The following is a 21259-nucleotide window of genomic DNA, read 5'->3' as shown; positions in this document are numbered from 1 at the left end:
CCCCTTTATTATAGATGCTGTAGCTCCCTTTATTATAGATGCTGTAGCCCCTTTATTATAGATGCCGTAGCCCCTTTATTATAGATGCTGTAACCCCTTTATTATAGATGCTGTACCCCCTTTATTATAGATGCTGCAGCCCCTTTATTATAGATGCTGAAGCACTGGGCCCCTTTATTATAGATGCTGAAGCACTGGGTCCCTTTATTATAGATGCTGAAGCACTGGGCCCCTTTATTATAGATGCTGTAGTACTGGGTCCCTTTATTATAGATGCTGTAGCTCCCTTTATTATAGATGCTGTTGCACTGGGCCCCTTTATTATAGATGCTGTAGCTCCCTTTATTATAGATGCTGTAGCCCCCTTTATTATAGATGCTGCAGCTCCCTTTATTATAGATGCTGTAGCCCCCTTTATTATAGATGCTGTAGCTCCCTTTATTATAGATGCTGTAGCACTGGGCCCCTTTATTATAGATGCTGAAGCACTGGGCCCCTTTATTATAGATGCTGTAGTACTGGGTCCCTTTATTATAGATGCTGTAGCTCCCTTTATTATAGATGCTGCAGCACTGGGCCCCCTTTATTATAGATGCTGAAGCACTGGGTCCCTTTATTATAGATGCTGTAGCACTGGGCCCCTTTATTATAGATGCTGTAGCTCCCTTTATTATAGATGCTGTAGCCCCTTTATTATAGATGCTGTAGCCCCCTTTATTATAGATGCTGTAGCCCCCTTTATTATAGATGCTGTAGCCCCCTTTATTATAGATGCTGAAGCACTGGGCCCCTTTATTATAGATGCTGTAGCCCCCTTTATTATAGATGCTGTAGCCCCCTTTATTATAGATGCTGAAGCTCCCTTTATTATAGATGCTGAAGCACTGGGCCCCTTTATTATAGATGCTGTAGCAATGGGCCCCTTTATTATAGATGCTGTAGCAATGGGCCCCTTTATTATAGATGCTGTAGCCCCCTTTATTATAGATGCTGTAGCACTGGGTCCCTTTATTATAGATGCTGTAGCTCCCTTTATTATAGATGCTGAAGCACTGGGCCCCTTTATTATAGATGCTGTAGCAATGGGCCCCTTTATTATAGATGCTGTAGCAATGGGCCCCTTTATTATAGATGCTGAAGCACTGGGTCCCTTTATTATAGATGCTGTAGCACTGGGCCCCTTTATTATAGATTCTGTAGCTCCCTTTATTATAGATGCTGTAGCCCCCTTTATTATAGATGCTGTAGCCCCCTTTATTGTAGATGCTGTAGCCCCTTTATTATAGATGGTGTAGCTCCCTTTATTATAGATGCTGAAGCACTGGGCCCCTTTATTATAGATGCTGTAGCCCCTTTATTATAGATGCTGTAGCCCCTTTATTATAGATGCTGTAGCCCCCTTTATTATAGATGCTGTAGCCCCCTTTATTATAGATGCTGTAGCCCCTTTATTATAGATGCTACAGCACTGGGCCCCTTTATTATAGATGCTGAAGCTCCCTTTATTATAGATGCTGAAGCACTGGCCCCTTTATTATAGATGCTGTAGCAATGGGCCCCTTTATTATAGATGCTGTAGCAATGGGCCCCTTTATTACAGATGCTGTAGCCCCCTTTATTATAGATGCTGTAGCACTGGGTCCCTTTATTATAGATGCTGTAGCCCCTTTATTATAGATGCTGTAGCCCCTTTATTATAGATGCTACAGCACTGGGCCCCTTTATTATAGATGCTGAAGCTCCCTTTATTATAGATGCTGAAGCACTTGGCCCCTTTATTATAGATAATGTAGCAATGGGCCCCTTTATTATAGATGCTGTAGCACTGGGCCCCTTTATTATAGATGCTGTAGTACTGGGTCCCTTTATTATAGATGCTGTTGTACTGGGCCCCTTTATTATAGATGCTGTAGCTCCCTTTATTATAGATGCTGTAGCACTGGGCCCCTTTATTATAGATACTGCAGCACTGGGCCCCTTTATTATAGATGCTGCAGTACTGGGTCCCTGTATTATAGATGCTGCAGTACTGGGCCCCTTTATTATAGATGCTGTAGTACTGGGCCCCTTTATTATAGATGCTGAAGCACTGGGCCCCTTTATTATAGATGCTGTAGTACTGGGCCCCTTTATTATAGATGCTGTAGCACTGGGCCCCTTTATTATAGATGCTGTAGCACTGGGTCCCTTTATTATAGATGCTGTAGCACTGGGCCCCTTTATTATAGATGCTGTAGTACTGGGCCCCTTTATTATAGATGCTGCAGCACTGGGCCCCTTTATTATAGATGCTGTAGCACTGGGTCCCTTTATTATAGATGCTGCAGCACTGGGCCCCTTTATTATAGATGCTGAAGCTCCCTTTATTATAGATGCTGAAGCACTGGGCCCCTTTATTATAGATGCTGTAACACTGGGCCCCTTTATTATAGATGCTGTAGCACTGGACCCCTTTATTATAGATGCTGTAGCACTGGGCCCCTTTATTATAGATGCTGTAGCACTGGGCCCCTTTATTATAGATGCTGTAGCACTGGGCCCCTTTATTATAGATGCTATAGCACTGGGCCCCTTTATTATAGATGCTGAAGCACTGGGCCCCTTTATTATAGATGCTATAGCACTGGGCCCCTTTATTATAGATGCTGTAGCACTGGGCCCCTTTATTATAGATGCTGTAGCACTGGGCCCCTTTATTATAGATGCTGCAGCACTGGGCCCCTTTATTATAGATGCTGAAGCACTGGGCCCCTTTATTATAGATGCTGAAGAACTGGGCCCCTTTATTATAGATGCTATAGCACTGGGCCCCTTTATTATAGATGCTGTAGCACTGGGCCCCTTTATTATAGATGCTGTAGCACTGGGCCCCTTTATTATAGATGCTGAAGCACTGGGCCCCTTTATTATAGATGCTGCAGCACTGGGCCCCTTTATTATAGATGCTGCAGCACTGGGCCCCTTTATTATAGATGCTGAAGCACTGGGCCCCTTTATTATAGATGCTGAAGCACTGGGCCCCTTTATTATTAACCCTGTATTTTAGCCCATTGTTAAGAATGGGAATTGTTCCACTGTTCAGATTAAATCAATTAAATAGACCATAAAATCCCATGAATACAAGGGGTGGGATGCGTCAACATAGATGTATCTAAAGCTTTGGCCAAGTCAATAAAAATAGCAGCAAAACATGGCTTAGAATCAAGGGCAATGGTGACATCATTGAGGACCTTTATTAAGGTTGCAGTGACACATCCATAACCTGAGTGGAAACCCGATTCTATACCTGAGATAATACTATAGACATCAAGAGACCCAGTCAGTTGATTATGGACAAGTTTTCCAACACTTTTGATAAACAAAACTAAATAGAAATAGGCCTATAACAGTTAGGATCAGATTGATCTCCCCCTTTAAATGAAGGATGAACCATGACTGCTTTCCAAGCAATGGGAACCTCCCCAGAAAGGAGAGACAGGTTAAAAAGGTCAGAGAGAGGCTTGGCGTTGATAGGGGCAGCAAACTTAAAGAAGAAAGGGTCTAAACCATCTGACCCAGATGTTTTTTTGGGGGGGTCAAGTTTCAGGCGCTCCTTTAGCACCTCGTACTCAGTGACTGCCTGCAGGGAGAAACGTTGTAGTGGGACAGGGGAAAAAGAGGGAGAAGCCTCTGGGATAGTCACATTAGAAGGGGTGGCCGAGTCAAATCGGAATCCTGACCTAATGAAGTCGTGATTAAAGATCTCAGCCAAGCGCGTCTTGTCAGTAACAATCACATCATCAACATTAAGGGACATGGGCAGCTGTGAGGAGGAGGGATTATTCTCCAGGTCTTTAACCGTTTTCCAGAACTTCTTGGGGTTAGACCCACAGAGAGAGAACTGCTCCTTAAAGTAACTACCTTTGGCACTCCAGATAGCCTGAGTGCACGTACTTCTCATTTGCCTGAACGAGAGCCAGTCAGCCTGAGTATGTGTGTGCTGAGCCTTTAGCCAAATGCAATTCTTGAGGTGGAGTAACTCTGGAAGATCACGATCGAACCAGGAGCTGGACCTGTTTTTAATTCCCAATTCCTTTATGAGGGTGTGTTTGTTAAAATTAACAATACCACTGAAAGTATAAAAACATAAGTTCCAAGCGTCTTCGACAGAGGGGGATCAAGCTGATTCTTACACCATTTTACAGAGGCCAGTTCATGAAGGAAGGCTTGCTCATTAAGTATTTTAACAAGCGTCTATGACAAATCAGGACAGGTCGTTTCACTGAGCGGCCATTACGAACACAGGCTGTTAAATAGTGATCACTAATGCCATTACAGAAAACACCAGACTGATACCTATCAGGATTATTTGTGAGGATAACATCGAGGAGAGTAGCCTTGTCTGGGTGTTTGGAGTCATACCTTGTGGTAATAATCTGAGAAAGATTTAGAGAGTCCTACTGCTTTAGGAATTGGTCAGGTGGTTTAAGTATGTCCCATTTTAGGTCACCTAGCAGGACAAATTCAGACTTAGTGTAGCGGGCCAGGAGAGAGCTTAGGGAAGGTAGTATACAGGCCAGGGCTGATGGAGGACAACAGCACTCAGCAACAGTCAACAAAGAGCTATTTGAAAGTTGAATGCTTAAAACCAGCAAATCAAATTGTTTGGGGACAGACTTGGAGGAGACAACCGAGCACTGAAGGTGATCCTTGGTAAAGATTGCCACACCCCCACCTTTGGAAGATCTGTCTTGCCGAAAAAAAAGTTATAAACAGAAAGGTTATCATCAGTATTGTAAACACTCTTCCTTAACCACGTAATGACCAACACATCTGGATTGGGGCTGTGAACCCACACTTTCATTTGATCCATTTTAGGTACTAAGCTTCTAGTTTTAACATGCAGAAAACCCAGGCTTTTACAAGAGCAGAAATCAGTGAAGCAGATATCAGAGCAGAAGTCAGAATTGGGGCTAGCAACAGTAGATGGGCCAGGGTGTACATGCACATTTCCAGATATCATCAACAGTTGTACAGTCAAGACATAGGACAGGGAGAGATCTGCAGTGCTGATTTATGACATCTGAATGTGAATCAGATGGCAACAAGATCATATTGTACAGCAATTTCATCAGGTAACATGAATACAAAGCCGGTGAGAGGTGGTTAGAATAGGATGGGAGGCCAAAAGTCTGTGTAACCAATAGAGAGTCAGAGTCCCGAGTGTGGGGAACAAACATAGTCTGTCCTACGGTTGGGTGAAGAAAGTTCATAGTCAACAAATTATGCAGAAGTCCTGAGGCAAATAGGAAAATGGACAATGAAAGTTTTTAATATAAAAAGACCTGGGGCCATTGTAAGTTCAGAGTCACTCGCCCCAACAGTGCCTGTGTGCTGGAGGAGAGAGAGGGGGGAGTGTGGTGGAGGTACCTGTACCAGACAGGGGGAGACAGACCAGGGCAGGCGGTGAACAGATCGCCAGGTGGAATCCAAGCAGCAGTGCAGCAGGCAGTGGGAGTCACACCCACTTGGGAGAAGCTTTTATTTCTGGAGGCAGATTTCTTGTAGAAAATGCCAGTGGGTGGTCTCTGAACAGAAGGATGGGGCTTCAAAGAGGACTTCAAAGACTCCTGCCACTTGTTGGGCCCAAAGGCCCAAAGGCCTTGACACCTTTCACTTCACACCTCAGTGCTAATTGAAGTTGTATCTTGTCTGTATAAGCCTGGCAGCTGAAATACCTCATATATTGGTGTAAATGGTATATGTATGTCACGTCATAGTTTAAAACCGTTATTCATAGATTTACTGATCTAGATTCTAAATTAAGTGGTGCAACACATATCTGATCAATTATAAACCTAGATGTATAAAACCTAGATTAGCTCTAATCCTAGATCATTTTAAACCATGTTGGTGCAACCCGCCCGCAATGACATAGATATGCCCCTACACCTTAATCAAGTGATTTTTCTACTCAATGTCCCCTCTCTAGAATCAAACTTACACATTTGGGTTCACAATCTGTTTGACAGTTAGAAAACAGATCACCCTACCAAACGTCCCTGCTAAAACGAACTGTAGCCTGTCTGCTTGCCTTTTCATTGTCACAGCCTCAATGCCAATCACCAAACGATGGGTTAATGCGGTCAAACGGCTGCATTCTGCAATAGGGATGGGAGTAGCAGCAACCTCATGTTGTTGACAACATGGTACATAAAACAGCGCTACCATGCTGCTCTTTCTACAGTTTTACAAACTCAGCGGAGAACTTTCTCTCACCATTCAGCTTCACTCTAATCGTGAGGTGCATTACTTTAAAATATGCAGTTGAAGTTTGTGGAAATGTGAAATGAACGTAGGAGAATATAACACATTAGATCTGGTAAAAGATAATACAAAGAAAAAACAACCATCATCTTTGAAATGCAAGAGAAAGGCCATAATGTACTATTCCAGCCCGGGTGCAATGTAGATTTTGGCCACTATATGACATCAGTGCACATGCAACGTTTTATACTGATCCAATGAACCATTGCATTACTGCTTAGGGTTAGGATAAGACTTAAGGTTAGGACTAGGGTTAGGGTAGGATAAGAGTTAAGTTTAGGACTAGGGCTAGGGTTAGGGTAGGATAAGAGTTAAGGTTAGGACTAGGGTTAGGGTAGGATAAGAGTTAAGTTTAGGACTAGGGCTAGAGTTGGGGTTAGGATAAGAGTTAAGGTTAGGACTAGGGTTAGGGTAGGATAAGAGTTAAGTTTAGGACTAGGGCTAGGGTTGGGGTTAGGATAAGAGTTAAGTTTAGGACTAGGGCTAGGGTAGGATAAGAGTTAAGTTTAGGACTAGGGCTAGGGTTGGGGTTAGGATAAGAGTTAAGTTTAGGACTAGGGCTAGGGTTGGGGTTAGGATAAGAGTTAAGTTTAGGACTAGGGCTAGGGTAGGATAAGAGTTAAGTTTAGGACTAGGGATAGGGTAGGATAAGAGTTAAGGTTAGGACTAGGGCTAGGGTTGGGGTTAGGATAAGAGTTAAGTTTAGGACTAGGGCTAGGGTAGGATAAGAGTTAAGTTTAGGACTAGGGCTAGGGAAGGATAAGAGTTAAGTTTAGGACTAGGGTTAGGGTAGGATAAGAGTTAAGTTTAGGACTAGGGCTAGGGTAGGATAAGAGTTAAGGTTAGGACTAGGGCTAGGGTAGGATAAGAGTTAAGTTTAGGACTAGGGCTAGGGTTGGGGTTAGGATAAGAGTTAAGGTTAGGACTAGGGCTAGGGTAGGATAAGAGTTAAGTTTAGGACTAGGGCTAGGGTTGGGGTTAGGATAAGAGTTAAGTTTAGGACTAGGGCTAGGGTTGGGGTTAGGATAAGAGTTAAGTTTAGGACTAGGGCTAGGGTAGGATAAGAGTTAAGTTTAGGATTAGGGCTAGGGTAGGATAAGAGTTAAGTTTAGGACTAGGGTTAGGGTAGGATAAGAGTTGAGGTTAGGACTAGGGCTAGGGTTGGGGTTAGGATAAGAGTTAAGTTTAGGACTAGGACTAGGGTAGGATAAGAGTTAAGTTTAGGACTAGGGCTAGGGAAGGATAAGAGTTAAGTTTAGGACTAGGGTTAGGGTAGGATAAGAGTTAAGTTTAGGACTAGGGCTAGGGTAGGATAAGAGTTAAGTTTAGGACTAGGGTTAGGGTAGGATAAGAGTTAAGTTTAGGACTAGGGCTAGGGTAGGATAAGAGTTAAGGTTAGGACTAGGGATAGGGATAGGGTAGGATAAGAGTTAAGTTTAGGACTAGGGCTAGGGTTGGAGTAGGATAAGAGTTAAGTTTAGGACTTAGGGCTAGGGTTGGGGTAGGATAAGAGTTAAGGTTAGGACTAGGGCTAGGGTTGGGGTAGGATAAGAGTTAAGTTTAGGACTAGGGCTAGGGTAGGATAAGAGTTAAGTTTAGGACTAGGGCTAGGGTAGGATAAGAGTTAAGTTTAGGACTACGGCTAGGGTAGGATAAGAGTTAAGGTTAGGGCTAGGGCTAGGGTAGGATAGGGTTAAGTTTAAGGCTAAGGCTAGGGTAGGATAAGAGTTAAGTTTAGGACTAGGGCTAGGGTAGGATAAGAGTTAAGGTTAGGACTAGGGCTAGGGTAGGATAAGAGTTAAGGTTAGGACTAGGACTAGGGTAGGATAAGAGTTAAGGTTAGGACTAGGGCTAGGGTAATATAAGAGTTAAGGTTAGGACTAGGACTAGGGTAGGATAAGAGTTAAGGTTAGGACTAGGGCTAGGGTTGGGGTTGGGGTAGGATAAGAGTTAAGTTTAGGACTAGGACTAGGGTAGGATAAGAGTTAAGGTTAAGACTAGGGCTAGGGTAGGATAAGAGTTAAGTTTAGAACTAGGACTAGGGTAGGATAAGAGTTAAGGTTAGGACTAGGGTTAGGGTAGGATAAGAGTTAAGGTTAGGACTAGGACTAGGGTAGGATAAGAGTTAAGGTTAGGACTAGGGCTAGGGTTAGGGTAGGATAAGAGTTAAGGTTAGGACTAGGACTAGGACTAGGGTAGGATAAGAGTTAAGGTTAGGACTAGGGTTAGGGTAGGATAAGAGTTAAGGTTAGGACTATGACTAGGATAGGATAAGAGTTAAGGTTAGGACTAGGGTTGGGGTTAGGATAAGAGTTAAGGTTAGGACTAGGACTAGGGTAGGATAAGAGTTAAGGTTAGGACTAGGGTTGGGGTTAGGATAAGAGTTAAGGTTAGGACTAGGGCTAGGGTAGGATAAGAGTTAAGTTTAGGACTAGGGTTAGGGTAGGATAAGAGTTAAGTTTAGGACTAGGGTTGGGGTAGGATAAGAGTTAAGGTTAGGACTAGGACTAGGGTTAGGGTAGGATAAGAGTTAAGGTTAGGGTTAGGGTTAGGGTAGGATAAGAGCTAAGGTTAGGGCTAGGGCTAGGGTAGGATAAGAGTTAAGGTTAGGACTAGGGCTAGGGTAGGATAAGAGTTAAGGTTAGGACTAGGACTAGGGTTAGGGTAGGATAAGAGTTAAGGTTAGGGTTAGGGCTAGGGCTAGGGTAGGATAAGAGTTAAGGTTAGGACTAGGACTAGGACTAGGGTAGGATAAGAGTTAAGGTTAGGGCTAGGGTTAGGGTAGGATAAGAGTTAAGGTTAGGGCTAGGACTAGGGTTGGGGTTGGATAAGAGTTAAGGTTAGGACTAGGACTAGGACTAGGGTAGGATAAGAGTTAAGGTTAGGACTAGTACTAGGGCTAGGGTAGGATAAGAGTTAAGGTTAGGACTAGGGCTAGGGTAGGATAAGAGTTAAGGTTAGGACTAGGACTAGGGTAGGATAAGAGTTAAGGTTAGGGCTAGGGCTAGGGTAGGATAAGAGTTAAGGTTAGGGCTAGGGCTAGGGTAGGATAAGAGTTAAGGTTAGGACTAGGGTTAGGGTAGGATAAGAGTTAAGGTTAGGACTAGGACTAGGGTAGGATAAGAGTTAAGGTTAGGACTAGGGTTAGGGTAGGATAAGAGTTAAGGTTAGGACCAGGGTTAGGGTAGGATAAGAGTTAAGGTTAGGACTAGGGCTAGGGTAGGATAAGAGTTAAGGTTAGGGCTAGGGCTAGGGTAGGATAAGAGTTAAGGTTAGGACTAGGACTAGGGTAGGATAAGAGTTAAGGTTAGGACTAGGGCTAGGGTAGGATAAGAGTTAAGGTTAGGATTAGGACTAGGGTTAGGGTTGGGGTTAGTAGATCGTTATTTCAAAATAAAGCGTTAACCAGCACTGCCGTTTCACTGCATAAATATGGTAGCCCACAGCTGATTATAGTCTAGTATCAGTAACAACAAGGGGTTCGAGGGGTTCGAGGGGTTTGAGGGGTTTGAGGTGTTCAAGGGATTCGAGGTGTTCGAGGTGTTCAAGGGGTTCGAGGGGTTTGCGGTGTTCAAGGGGTTTGAGGTGTTCGAGGAGTTTGAGGGGTATGAGGGGTTTGAGGGGTCGAGGGGGTTGAGGGGTTCGAGGGGTTTGAGGTGTTCAAGGGGTATGAGGTGTTCGAGGGGTTTGAGGTGTTCAAGGGATTTGAGGTGTTCGAGGGGTTTGAGGTGTTCAAGGGGTTTGAGGTGTTCGGGGGGTTTGAGGGGTAAGAGGGGTTTGGCGGGTTTGAGGGGTTTGATGTGTACAAGGGGTTCGATGTGTACAAGGGGTTCGAGGGGTTTGAGGTGTTCAAGGGGTTTGAGGTGTTCAAGGGATTCGAAGTGTTTTAGGTGTTCAAGGGGTTTGAGGTGTTCAAGGGGTTGGAGGTGTTTGAGGTGTTCAAGGGGATTGAGGGGTTCAAGGGGTATGAGGTGTTCAAGGGGTTTGAGGTGTTCGAGGGATTTGAGGGGTTTGAGGTGTTCAAGGGGTTTGAGGGGTTCAAGGGGTTTGAGGTGTTCAAGGGGTTCGAGGGGTTTGAGGTGTTCAAGGGGTTTGAGGTGTTCAAGGGGTTTGAGGGGTACGAGGGGTTTTAGGGGTTGGAGGGGTTTTGGAATGGAGGAGATAGAAGGGGTCTAATGCATTGCCATGGATACTCGTAGGGACTCACTCAGGCAGATGCTGTTCTTTATCAACCTTTTGTATTTATAAATGGTTGTTTTCTAATCAATATATATTTCACATTTCCAATACTTCAACACTTAGCGGAAAACTTACGCACCATCGTTTCTGGGAGGATATACCCACAGAAGCAGAGGTTTACTTCAAAAATATTGTAATCATCATTTTCCTTCTCTCCAGTGCCTGAAATCACAACAATGACCAGAGTGATTAAAGGAGAGCCAACTGTCACCAAGGTAACAAGGGTCATAGACGGCGAACCCACTATCACCAAGGTTACCAGGGTCATCGAGGGCGAACCCATTATCACCAAGGTGACAAGGGTCATCGAGGGCGAACCCATTATCACCAAGGTTACTAGAGTCGTTGAAGGCGAGCCAACCTTCACCAAGGTGACAAGGGTCATCGAAACGGAACCCAGTTTAACCAAGGTGGTCATCGAGGGTGAGCCCACATTCACTACAGTGACCAGGGTGATCGAGGGAGAACCAAGCATCACAAAGGTCACCAGAGTTATTGAGAGTAAGTTTCATTATTAAACATTGGTGGATTGTGAGCTACTGGTGAGTCTCAGCTTGCCTTGGTCTTGGCCTGGAGCTACTGGTGAGTCTCAGCTTGCCTTGGTCTTGGCCTGGAGCTACTGGTGAGTCTCAGCTTGCCTTGGTCTTGGCCTGGAGCTACTGGTGAGTCACAGCTTGCCTTGGTCCTGGCTTGGAGCTACTGGTGAGTCTCAGCTTGCCTTGGTCCTGGCTTGGAGCTACTGGTGAGTCTCAGCTTGCCTTGGTCCTGGCTTGGAGCTACTGGTGAGTCTCAGCTTGCCTTGGTCCTGGTGTTTCAGTATTAGGTGGGCAGAGTAACATTTGAAAATGTCTCAGCATTGCAGACAATTGATGTCCTGGTTTAGGAGCTAACTGGTGAGTCTCAGCTTGCCTTGGTCCTAAAGGGCTTGGGAAACATAGCTACACAAAGTAAATGGTGAGTCTCAGCTTGCCTTGGTCCTGGCTTGGAGCTACTGGTGAGTCTCAGCTTGCCTTGGTCCTGGCTTGGAACTACTGGTGAGTCTCAGCTTGCCTTGGTCTTGGTGTGGTGTTTCAGTATTAGGTGGGTCAGAGTAACATTTGAAAATGTACATCACATTGCAGACAATTGGATGGTAACAGGTTTAGTTTCCCTGTATTGTTAATAACATTGCTGTAAAAAAGAGTTGACCTTTCTCTCTCCATCTGTCTCTCTCTCTCTCTCTCTCTCAATTCAATTCAATTAAAGGGCTTTATGGCGTGGGAAACATAGCTTTACATTTCCAAAGTAAATGGAAACATTAGTAAACATTTCTCTGTCTGTCTGTCTGTCTGTCTGTCTGTCTGTCTGTCTGTCTGTCTGTCTGTCTGTCTGTCTGTCTGTCTGTCTGTCTGTCTGTCTGTCTGTCTGTCTGTCTGTCTGTCTGTCTGTCTGTGTCTGTCTGTCTGTCTGTCTGTCTGTCTGTGTCTGTCTGTCTGTCTGTCTGTCTGTCTGTCTGTCTGTCTGTCTGTCTGTCTGTCTGTCTGTGTGTGTCTGTCTGTCTGTCTGTCTGTCTGTCTGTCTGTGTCTGTCTGTCTGTCTGTGTGTCTGTCTGTCTGTCTGTCTGTCTGTCTGTCTGTCTGTCTGTCTGTCTCTCTCTCTCTCTCTCTCTCTCTCTCTCTCTCTCTCTCTCTCTCTCTCTCTCTCTCTCTCTCCCACCTGATAGCTCACAGTGGTTCCTCAGATGGAGGGCTGGAGACTGACGGAGACATTAAGAGGATACTGGAAGAAGGTCAGTAAAGATATCTTATAGACTTCAATATATCTTAACATTAAATAGACATAAATGTATGAGAAAAATGTATTAATGTTAATGTATAATAAAATATATTGATACTAATGTATGACAATAACATATTGAACAAATGTATGATAACAATATATTGAACAAATCTATGATAATAATATATTAATATTAATGTATGATATTAATATATTGATTTTAATGTATGATAATAATATATTGATATTAGTCTATGATATTAATATATTGATACTAATGTATGATAAAAAATATATTGATACTAATGTATGACAATAACATATTGAACAAATGTATGATAACAATATATTAATATTAATGTATGATATTACTATATTGATTTTAATGTATGATGATAATACTGTATATTGATATTAGTCTATTATATTAATATATTGCTGCTAATGTATGATAAAAAATATTAATATTAATGTATGATAAAAAAATATATTGATATTAATGTATGATGTTAATATATTTCCTAATGTTCGATAATAATATGTTAATATTAATGTCTGATAATAAATATATTGGTATAAATATATGTATTTTAAAAAAATCTATGCAAAAATGTAGTTTGGATGACAGTGGAAAACACATCTCTCTCTATTATTACCAATTTCGTTATTGAACATGTTCATCTCAGTTGGGGATGAATCTTACATACAACATGCCTAGGCTATGTGCATGTACATGTACAGTGGGGCAAAAAAGTATTTAGTCAGCCACCACTTAGAAAGATGAGAGAGGCCTGTAATTTTCATCATAGGTACACTTCAACTATGACAGACAAAACGAGGTGGAAAATAAGTATTTGGTCACCTACAAACAAGCAAGATTTCTGGCTCTCACAGACCTGTAACTTCTTCTTCAAGAGGCTCCTCTGTCCTCCACTCGTTACCTGTATTAATGCCACCTGTTTGAACTTATTATCAGTGTAAAAGACACCTGTCCACAACCTCAAACAGTCACACTCCAAACTCCACTATGGCCAAGACCAAAGAGCTGTCAAAGGACACCAGAAACAAAATTGTAGACCTGCACCAGGCTGGGAAGACTGAATCTGCAATAGGTAAGCAGCTTGGTTTGAAGAAATCAACTGTGGGAGCAATTATTAGGAAATGGAAGACATACAAGACCACTGATAATCTCCCTCGATCTGGGGCTCCACGCAAGATCTCACCCCGTGGGGTCAAAATGATCCCAAGAACGGTGAGCAAAAATCCCAGAACCACACGGGGGGACCTAGTGAATGACCTGCAGAGAGCTGGGACCAAAGTAGCAAAGCCTACCATCAGTAAGACACTACGCCGCCAGGGACTCAAATCCTGCAGTGCCAGACGTGTCCCCCTGCTTAAGCCAGTACATGTCCAGGCCCGTCTGAAGTTTGCTAGAGAGCATTTGGATGATCCAGAAGAAGATTGGGAGAATGTCATATGGTCAGATGGAACCAACATTTTGGTAAAAATTCAACTCGTCGTGTTTGGAGGACAAAGAATGCTGAGTTGCATCCAAAGAACACCATACCTACTGTGAAGCATGGGGGTGGAAACTTCATGCTTTGGGGCTGTTTTTCTGCAAAGGGACCAGGACGACTGATCCGTGTAAAGGATAGAATGAATGGGGCCATGTATCGTGAGATTTTGAGTGAAAACCTTCCATCAGCAAGGGCATTGAAGATGAAATGTGAGTCTTTCAGCATGACAATGATCCCAAACACACCGCCCGGGCAACGAAGGAGTGGCTTCGTAAGAAGCATTTCAAGGTCCTGGAGTGGCCTAGCCAGTCTCCAGATCTCAACCCCATAGAAAATCTTTGGAGGGAGTTGAAAGTCCGTGTTGCCCAGCAACAGCCCCAAAACATCACTGCTCTAGAGGAGATCTCCGTGGAGGAATGGGCCAAAATACCAGCAACAGTGTGTGAAAACCTTGGGAAGACTTACAGAAAACATTTTACCTCTGTCATTGCCAACAAAGGGTATATAACAAAGTATTGAGATAAACTTTTGTTATTAACCAAATACTTATTTTCCACCATCAATTGCAAATAAATTCATAAAAAAATTCTACAATGTGATTTCCTGATTTTTTTTCCTCATTTTGTCTGCCATAGTTGAAGTGTACCTATGATGAAAATTACAGGACTCTCTCATCTTTTTAAGTGGGAGAACTTGCACAATTGGTGGCTGACTAAATACGTTTTTGCCCCACTGTAGGTGTACACTGTATGTGGTGTGTTCCTGTAATCCATCACACTGAGTAGGTACTATGTTCAAATGCTATGGAGGGGTTTAAACATTGGTACGTTTTCAAAAGCTCTCGGGAAAACTGTTGGTGAAGATGTTTCTGTTCCCGAAGACTAATGATTCGCTTGATGTTGATCTACGATTCAATCAATCAACAATGTTTTCCTGTTACTATAAGGAATGTATTTGTTGAAGAATCTGACGCGCAGGTCACAATCTAACCATTCCTTCCTGTTTAGCACGTAATAAGAGATGGCGTGTTGCGTTTAGACAACCAACAACCCAATAGAAGTCACAGTGTTGTACTACATCTGCGTGTCCAGGTTTACGCGACAAACTATCTCTAGCAGACGACAGAGCTCTGTGTTCCGCCAATACTTTTGGCGCAACGTAATTGTCTAACGAGCACCCACAGCCTGCAGGATGGATGTATGATGACTTTGCGATGTTTTGGGTCCCATGATTAGAGGTGTCTAAGGTAAAGAAGTTTCTGGAGAGTGAGGTTCATATTCTCCAGGAGGAAGAGATCAAGAAACTCATAGAGGGAGGTTAGTCGGTCGGAGATGTAAACAAAACAAACAAAACAAACAAATGACTGATGGGTGGCATGACAACCGCATGTATACGTCACCCGTTTCCCCGGGCAAACCAAAAGGGCCTCTCTCCTTTACAACTTCTCTTTGTAACAAGCATCCCATAGTATGAAAACTGATAGAGGTCCCGTCTGGCAACTTTTCTTTTTTGAGGATTGTGAATATAAAGCCTGGTCATTTATTTTGTATTTTTTTATCAGGGATAAATGGTTTTATGAAGATTAAAGTTTTGGAAAATAAAAAGGCTATTATTCTTGAACTCAAAATGCTCCAAACTCTGCAGCTAATAACATTCATACACCTACAATATAATTTGTTATAGTATGATATATACAACACAGTTGAACTAATCAGATCCTAAACCCTGAAAACAAAGCAGTAAACCCAATCCAAAAAATGAATGGTATTATCTGTTGTGAAGGGACCTCCTGCATGTGTCAGTCATCTAGAAGATTCTGGGCTAATTGCATTGTGTTATGGCAGATTCACCCCTGCTCTTGGTAGCTAAGAGCAGATGTGTCCATTAAAACCGTGTTACTGTGATAAAGTAACAGGTAGATATATACCTCTTTCAGAGCATTGTTTTACTTTCTGAAGCAAGATGGTCCTAAAATTATAATCAATCAAATTGTATGCTAGGGTGTATCTGCCAAAAAAAAAACATTTGCAAGTCTCGGTAAGGGAATTGTTTGCCTGTTCTATCCTGTTTTTTTTTTCATGTAACATTGTATTTTTTTGGTCTGCAATATTCTCTGACTGAAATTGTCATGTATACATATTGATGCTTAATTATTCACGAGCCCATATCTAATTGGTGAAACAACCATTCTAGAAGGGACATTTTTATGGCGTTAGTAATTTTACCATTATGACATATATCATCATTAAGAATGTGCCACGAATGGCATCAGATTCCCTATAAAGTGGACTACTTTGGACCAGAGCTATGGGCCCTGGACAAAATAAGTGTATAAAATAATAATTATAAATAATCGATTCTACTTTTATATAATGAATAAGGTGCCATTTGAGACGCCATGTTGGTAATGGTACAAAGACGTTCCTCAAACAAAGCTCTATGTATTCATATTAGATCATGTATTGGATAACCTCCATTACACTACTCCAACATCAATACACTAATCCAACATCTACACACTACTCCAACATCAATACACTACTCCAACATCAATACACTACTCCAACATCTACACACTACTCCAACATCAATACACTACTCCAACCTCCATACACTACTCCAACATCAATATACTACTCCAACATCTACACACTACTCCAACATCAATACACTACTCCAACATCAATACACTACTCCAACATCAATACACTACTCCAACATCCATACACTACTCCAACACTACTCCAACATCAATACACTACTCCAACATCTACACACTACTCCAACATCAATACACTACTCAAACCTCCATACACTACTCCAACATCTACACATTACTCCAACATCAATACACTACTCCAACATCTACACACTATTCAAACCTCCATACACTACTCCAACATCTACACATTACTCCAACATCAATACACTACTCCAACCTCCATGCACTACCCCAACCTCCATACACTACTTCAACATCTACACACTACTCCAACATCAATACACTACTCCAACATCTACACACTACTCCAACATCAATACACTACTCCAACCTCCATACACTACTCCAACAAGCAAACACTACTCCAACCCCCACACACTACTCCAACCTCCACACACTACTCCAACCTCCATACACTACTCCAACCTCCACACACTACTCCAACCTCCACACACTACTCCAACCTCCATACTCTACTCCATACACTACTCCGAACCTCCATACACTACTCCATGCACTACTCTAACTACCATACACTACCCAATACACTACTCCAACCTCCATACACTACTCCAACCTCCATACTCCATCTAGGAGGCATAGCCAGGTGCGTGTGTTAGTGGTAGTGGACTAGGAGGCATAGCCAGGTGTGTGTGTTAGTGGTGGTGGACTAGGAGGCATAGCCAGGTGTGTGTACTGTATCTGTCTGTCTGTCAGTACATGTTGTTTAGTCATTACATGACTTCAACACCCCTCCACCCCTCTCCACTGTCGCTCTTAAGGTGCAACCGGATACACAACGGTCACCAAGTTCATCGAGCCTCAGGTCATTGAGGGTAGGGCCACCTTAAATATCTCATCTCATCTCTATCCTCTCCTCTTATTAATGCGTAATAGTTCCTTGCTCGGTCAGGAGACATCAACATGGCCGCTAACCCTTCAGTGTTTGCAGATATGAAGAAAGTCAGATACAGGTTTTAACCAAAATGGCGGAAGGTTCCATGTTGGATTGTGAAGTGGAGTCATCACCATTTTGCTAACAAACCTGACTTCTTCAGATCTGCAAAGACTAAAGGGACAGTAGGGTATAAGACCAGGACTAGGGGTCTGTATTCTACAGTAGGATATAAGACCAGGATTAGGGTCTGTATTCTACAGTAGGAAATAAAACCAGGACTAGGGGTCTGTATTCTACAGTAGGATATAAGACCAGGACTAGGAGTCTGTATTCTACAGTAGGATATAAGACCAGGACTAGGAGTCTGTATTCTACAGTAGGATATAAGACCAGGACTAGGAGTCTGTATTCTACAGTAGGATATAAAACCAGGACTAGGGGTCTGTATTCTACAGTAGGATATAAGACCAGGACTAGGAGTCTGTATTCTACAGTAGGATATAAGACCAGGACTAGGAGTCTGTATTCTACAGTAGGATATAAGACCAGGACTAGGAGTCTGTTTCTGTAGTGGAACCTTTATCCTACAATATGAAACTGTGTCTGTGGATCCACGAATCCTCCATTTTGAGTCTAACAGCTCCAGTTTCCTTCCGCAGGCCCAGATTTCGCTAAGATCACCACCATCCACGGCAACCCGGAAATGATTGCCCAAGAGTCAGAGAGGATCACCAAACTAATCCAAGGTCAGAACCTAATTTGAGATAAAGTTTTCTGGCCTTAAAACAAGTCCTAATCAATCACCAGAGCGTTGTTTAATCTCTGTTTACCATCTCTGTTAATTATCTCTGTAAACCACATCTGTTTACCATCTCTGTTAATCATCTTTGTTTACCATCTCTGTTAAACCTAAACACACAACGCAATAACACAATTAGCTATGCAAGATATCTTCCCTGCAAAACATTGCACTTTTTGGTCTTGACACTTTTGGGTATTCTGCAGCTCAAATACACATTTTAAGTTGCTACTGGTGTTCTTGCATTGTGTGCTTGCATAAGATATAGATTAGGATTTAGGCGATTAGGTAATTTACTGTTATCTCTCTCTATACATGGAGGCAACAGGGGGCAGTTTGAGTAATGGATTGTTCTCTCTCTCTCTCTCTCTCTCTCTCTCTCTCTCTCTCTCTCTCTCTCTCTCTCTCTCTCTCTCTCTCTCTCTCTCTCTCTCTCTCTCTCTCTCTCTCTCTCTCTCTCTCTCTCTCTCTCTCTCTCTCTCTCTCTCTCTCTCTCTCTCTCTATACAGATGGAGGCAGTAAGGGTGCCCCAGGTAAATAAATAGATGACAACACACACTCTCTCTCACAACACACACAGAGGTGGAAAAAGTACTTGATTGTCATACCTGATATTTAACAAACCACTTTTTTTTCATCACGTTATACTCACGTAATGTATATCTCTATGTTAAACATCTCTATTAACCACCTCTGTTAATCACCTGTGTTAACAATCTCTGTTTACCATCTCTGTTAAGCCTAAACACACAATGCAAAAATACAATTAGCTTTGCTCGATGTCTTCCCTGCAAAACATTGCACATTTTGGGCTTCACACTTTTGGGTATTCTGCAGCGCAAATAGGGGACAGTTTGAGTAATGGAGTGTTCTCTCTCTCTGTCTCTACAGATGGAGGCAGTAAGGGTGCCCCGGCCAAAAGATCTCCAGGTAAATAAATAGATGACAACACACTCTCTCTCTCACAACACACACAGAGGTAGAAAAAGTACTCAATTGTCATACTTGAGCAAAAGAAAAGATACCTTTTATGTAAAATGATTTGAGTAAAAGTGAAAGTAACCCAGTAAGATTCTTCTTGAGTAAAAGTCCCTTCCTCGATCATCTTGGTTCTCTACCTCTCGGTCTCTTTACTGTTTCTCTTTTCATCACGTTTTGTTTTTCTGTCGCAACGTTATCCTTTCTTTCGCTCTCTTCTTCCCGTTTCTATCATTTTCTTCTTCACTCCTTTCTACTCTTGTTCTCCTCATCCTTCCCTTTGTCTCTCCGTCTCCTTTTCTAAAGCTGGTGTTAGGAGGAGGAAGGCAAGGCTGGTGAGACGCCACAACAACCAAAACCCACGTCCGGCCCTGACCCGTCCAAACCAGCTAAGACCAGTCCAGACCAGTCCAAACCAGCTAAGACCAGTCCAGACCAGTCCAAGCAAGTAAGGACCAATCCAGACCAGTCCAAACCAGTAAGGACCAGTCCAGACCAGTCCAAACCAGTAAGGACCAGTCCAGACCAGTCCAAACCAGTAAGGACCAGTCCAGACCAGTCCAAACCACACCAGCCCTGCAGGAATCCATTTCCAGATCATTATAGAGGCACAGCAAGGAACACAACAACACAACAACACAACAACACTTTCTATGTTCCCTTGATGGGAAAAGAGAAAGTATGAAATTATGTCTGTTTGAAAAGATGATACGTTTTTTCAACCAATTTTGTTCACTGGGCAGAGGTGAATAATGAACTTAACCTACAGTAGAGTGAAACAACTGGACCAATGGTGTCGGACATGATGTGTTTTAACAACGCTAAGACAATCGGTTTTCTTACATGATGTATTTTAACAACGCTAAGACAATCGGTTTTCCTACATGATGTATTTTAACAACGCTAAGACAATCGGTTTTCTTACATGATGTATTTTAACAACGCTAAGACAATCGGTTTTCCTACATAATGTATTTTAACAACGCTAAGACAATCGGTTTTCCTACATAATGTATTTTAACAACGCTAAGACAATCGGTTTTCCTACATAATGTATTTTAACAACGCTAAGACAATCGGTTTTCCTACATAATGTATTTTAACAACGCTAAGACAATCGGTTTTCCTACATGATGTATTTTAACAACGCTAAGACAATCGGTTTTCCTACATGATGTATTTTAACAACGCTAAGATAATCAGTTTTCTTACTTGTAAGTAATATATGTATACAAGGACATGTACTTTTAATAACTTCTATGAACTTTTACTGTGGTGCAGATGAGGTAGAAGGTTTGAAATAATATTTCTACAACGGAAAGATGATGTTTGTTGTTTTTTTTTGTTCAGTTTAGTTTAAATGATGGCTTGATCTGGAAGACATTTTGTATGTTTTATAATGGTGCTGGCATTCTGTATTACGGATTAATCTTGACCAATAGGAATGAAGCATTGTGTATTATGGAAGCATCTCAACCAATAGGAACTAAGCATACTATTACAAATGCATCTCAACCAATAGGAACTAAGCAATACTAATGCTGTACGTTATCTAAACTTAACAACCAACCAAACAGAATCCTGTTTCGATAGTTTAATTCCGTATCTGAATGAACTATTTTCTGATTTCCTGTTTTGATTGGTTTGTGTTGATCTTTTAGCTTCCTGCTGTTAGAACTGTTGATGTTCAGTTGTACCATTATACTTTTGCAATCTATCTTCTTACCTCTGTGTTGTTTTGGAAATGAATGTTCAATAAAAGTTACGGTTGAATGTGAAGATCTTCTTGTTTTGTTTTTTATCATACCGGTACGTTTGGTCATATAAGATCAATTCTGGAAATCCTGGTTTGGTTAAGAATTCGGATTCCTTGCCTATTTCCTCATGATTCAAGAAATGACATTGTGCAATTCATTGAATCCTGCCTTTTAGTTCTCCTTTCCCACAACTCACAGCTCATAAATGGATAGGCTTCACGTGCTCTTGGAACCCTGTGACATCACTCTGCTCCGGACCTTGTGACATCAGTCTTCTCGGAGTCA

The 21259-nt window shown here is 42.3% G+C and overlaps 1 protein-coding gene across 4 annotated transcripts in view; it reads left to right on the top strand.

The window, feature by feature from the left end:
* The window catches only part of LOC112247739 (periostin-like), a 73911-nt gene extending 52915 nt beyond the window's left edge, over nt 1-20996 (top strand). Inside the window, exons 18-25 of one of the 4 annotated variants that reach the window (XM_042311107.1) lie at nt 10705-11046; nt 12248-12313; nt 15056-15136; nt 17325-17378; nt 18100-18186; nt 18749-18772; nt 19131-19169; nt 19524-20996. In XM_042311107.1, the coding sequence (XP_042167041.1) occupies nt 10705-11046; nt 12248-12313; nt 15056-15136; nt 17325-17378; nt 18100-18186; nt 18749-18772; nt 19131-19169; nt 19524-19669 (839 nt within the window). In that variant the 3' untranslated portion in view covers nt 19670-20996. The remainder of the gene's footprint in view (nt 1-10704; nt 11047-12247; nt 12314-15055; nt 15137-17324; nt 17379-18099; nt 18187-18748; nt 18773-19130; nt 19170-19523) is intronic. The other 3 variants (XM_042311109.1, XM_042311108.1, XM_042311110.1) reach the window with 3 other exon arrangements.
* The last annotated feature ends 263 nt before the right edge of the window (nt 20997-21259 follow it).

Source organism: Oncorhynchus tshawytscha, linkage group LG33 (genome assembly GCF_018296145.1).
Source record: "Oncorhynchus tshawytscha isolate Ot180627B linkage group LG33, Otsh_v2.0, whole genome shotgun sequence".
In the NCBI taxonomy this organism is placed as follows: domain Eukaryota; kingdom Metazoa; phylum Chordata; class Actinopteri; order Salmoniformes; family Salmonidae; genus Oncorhynchus; species Oncorhynchus tshawytscha.
This window is presented reverse-complemented; position numbering and strand designations above follow the sequence as displayed.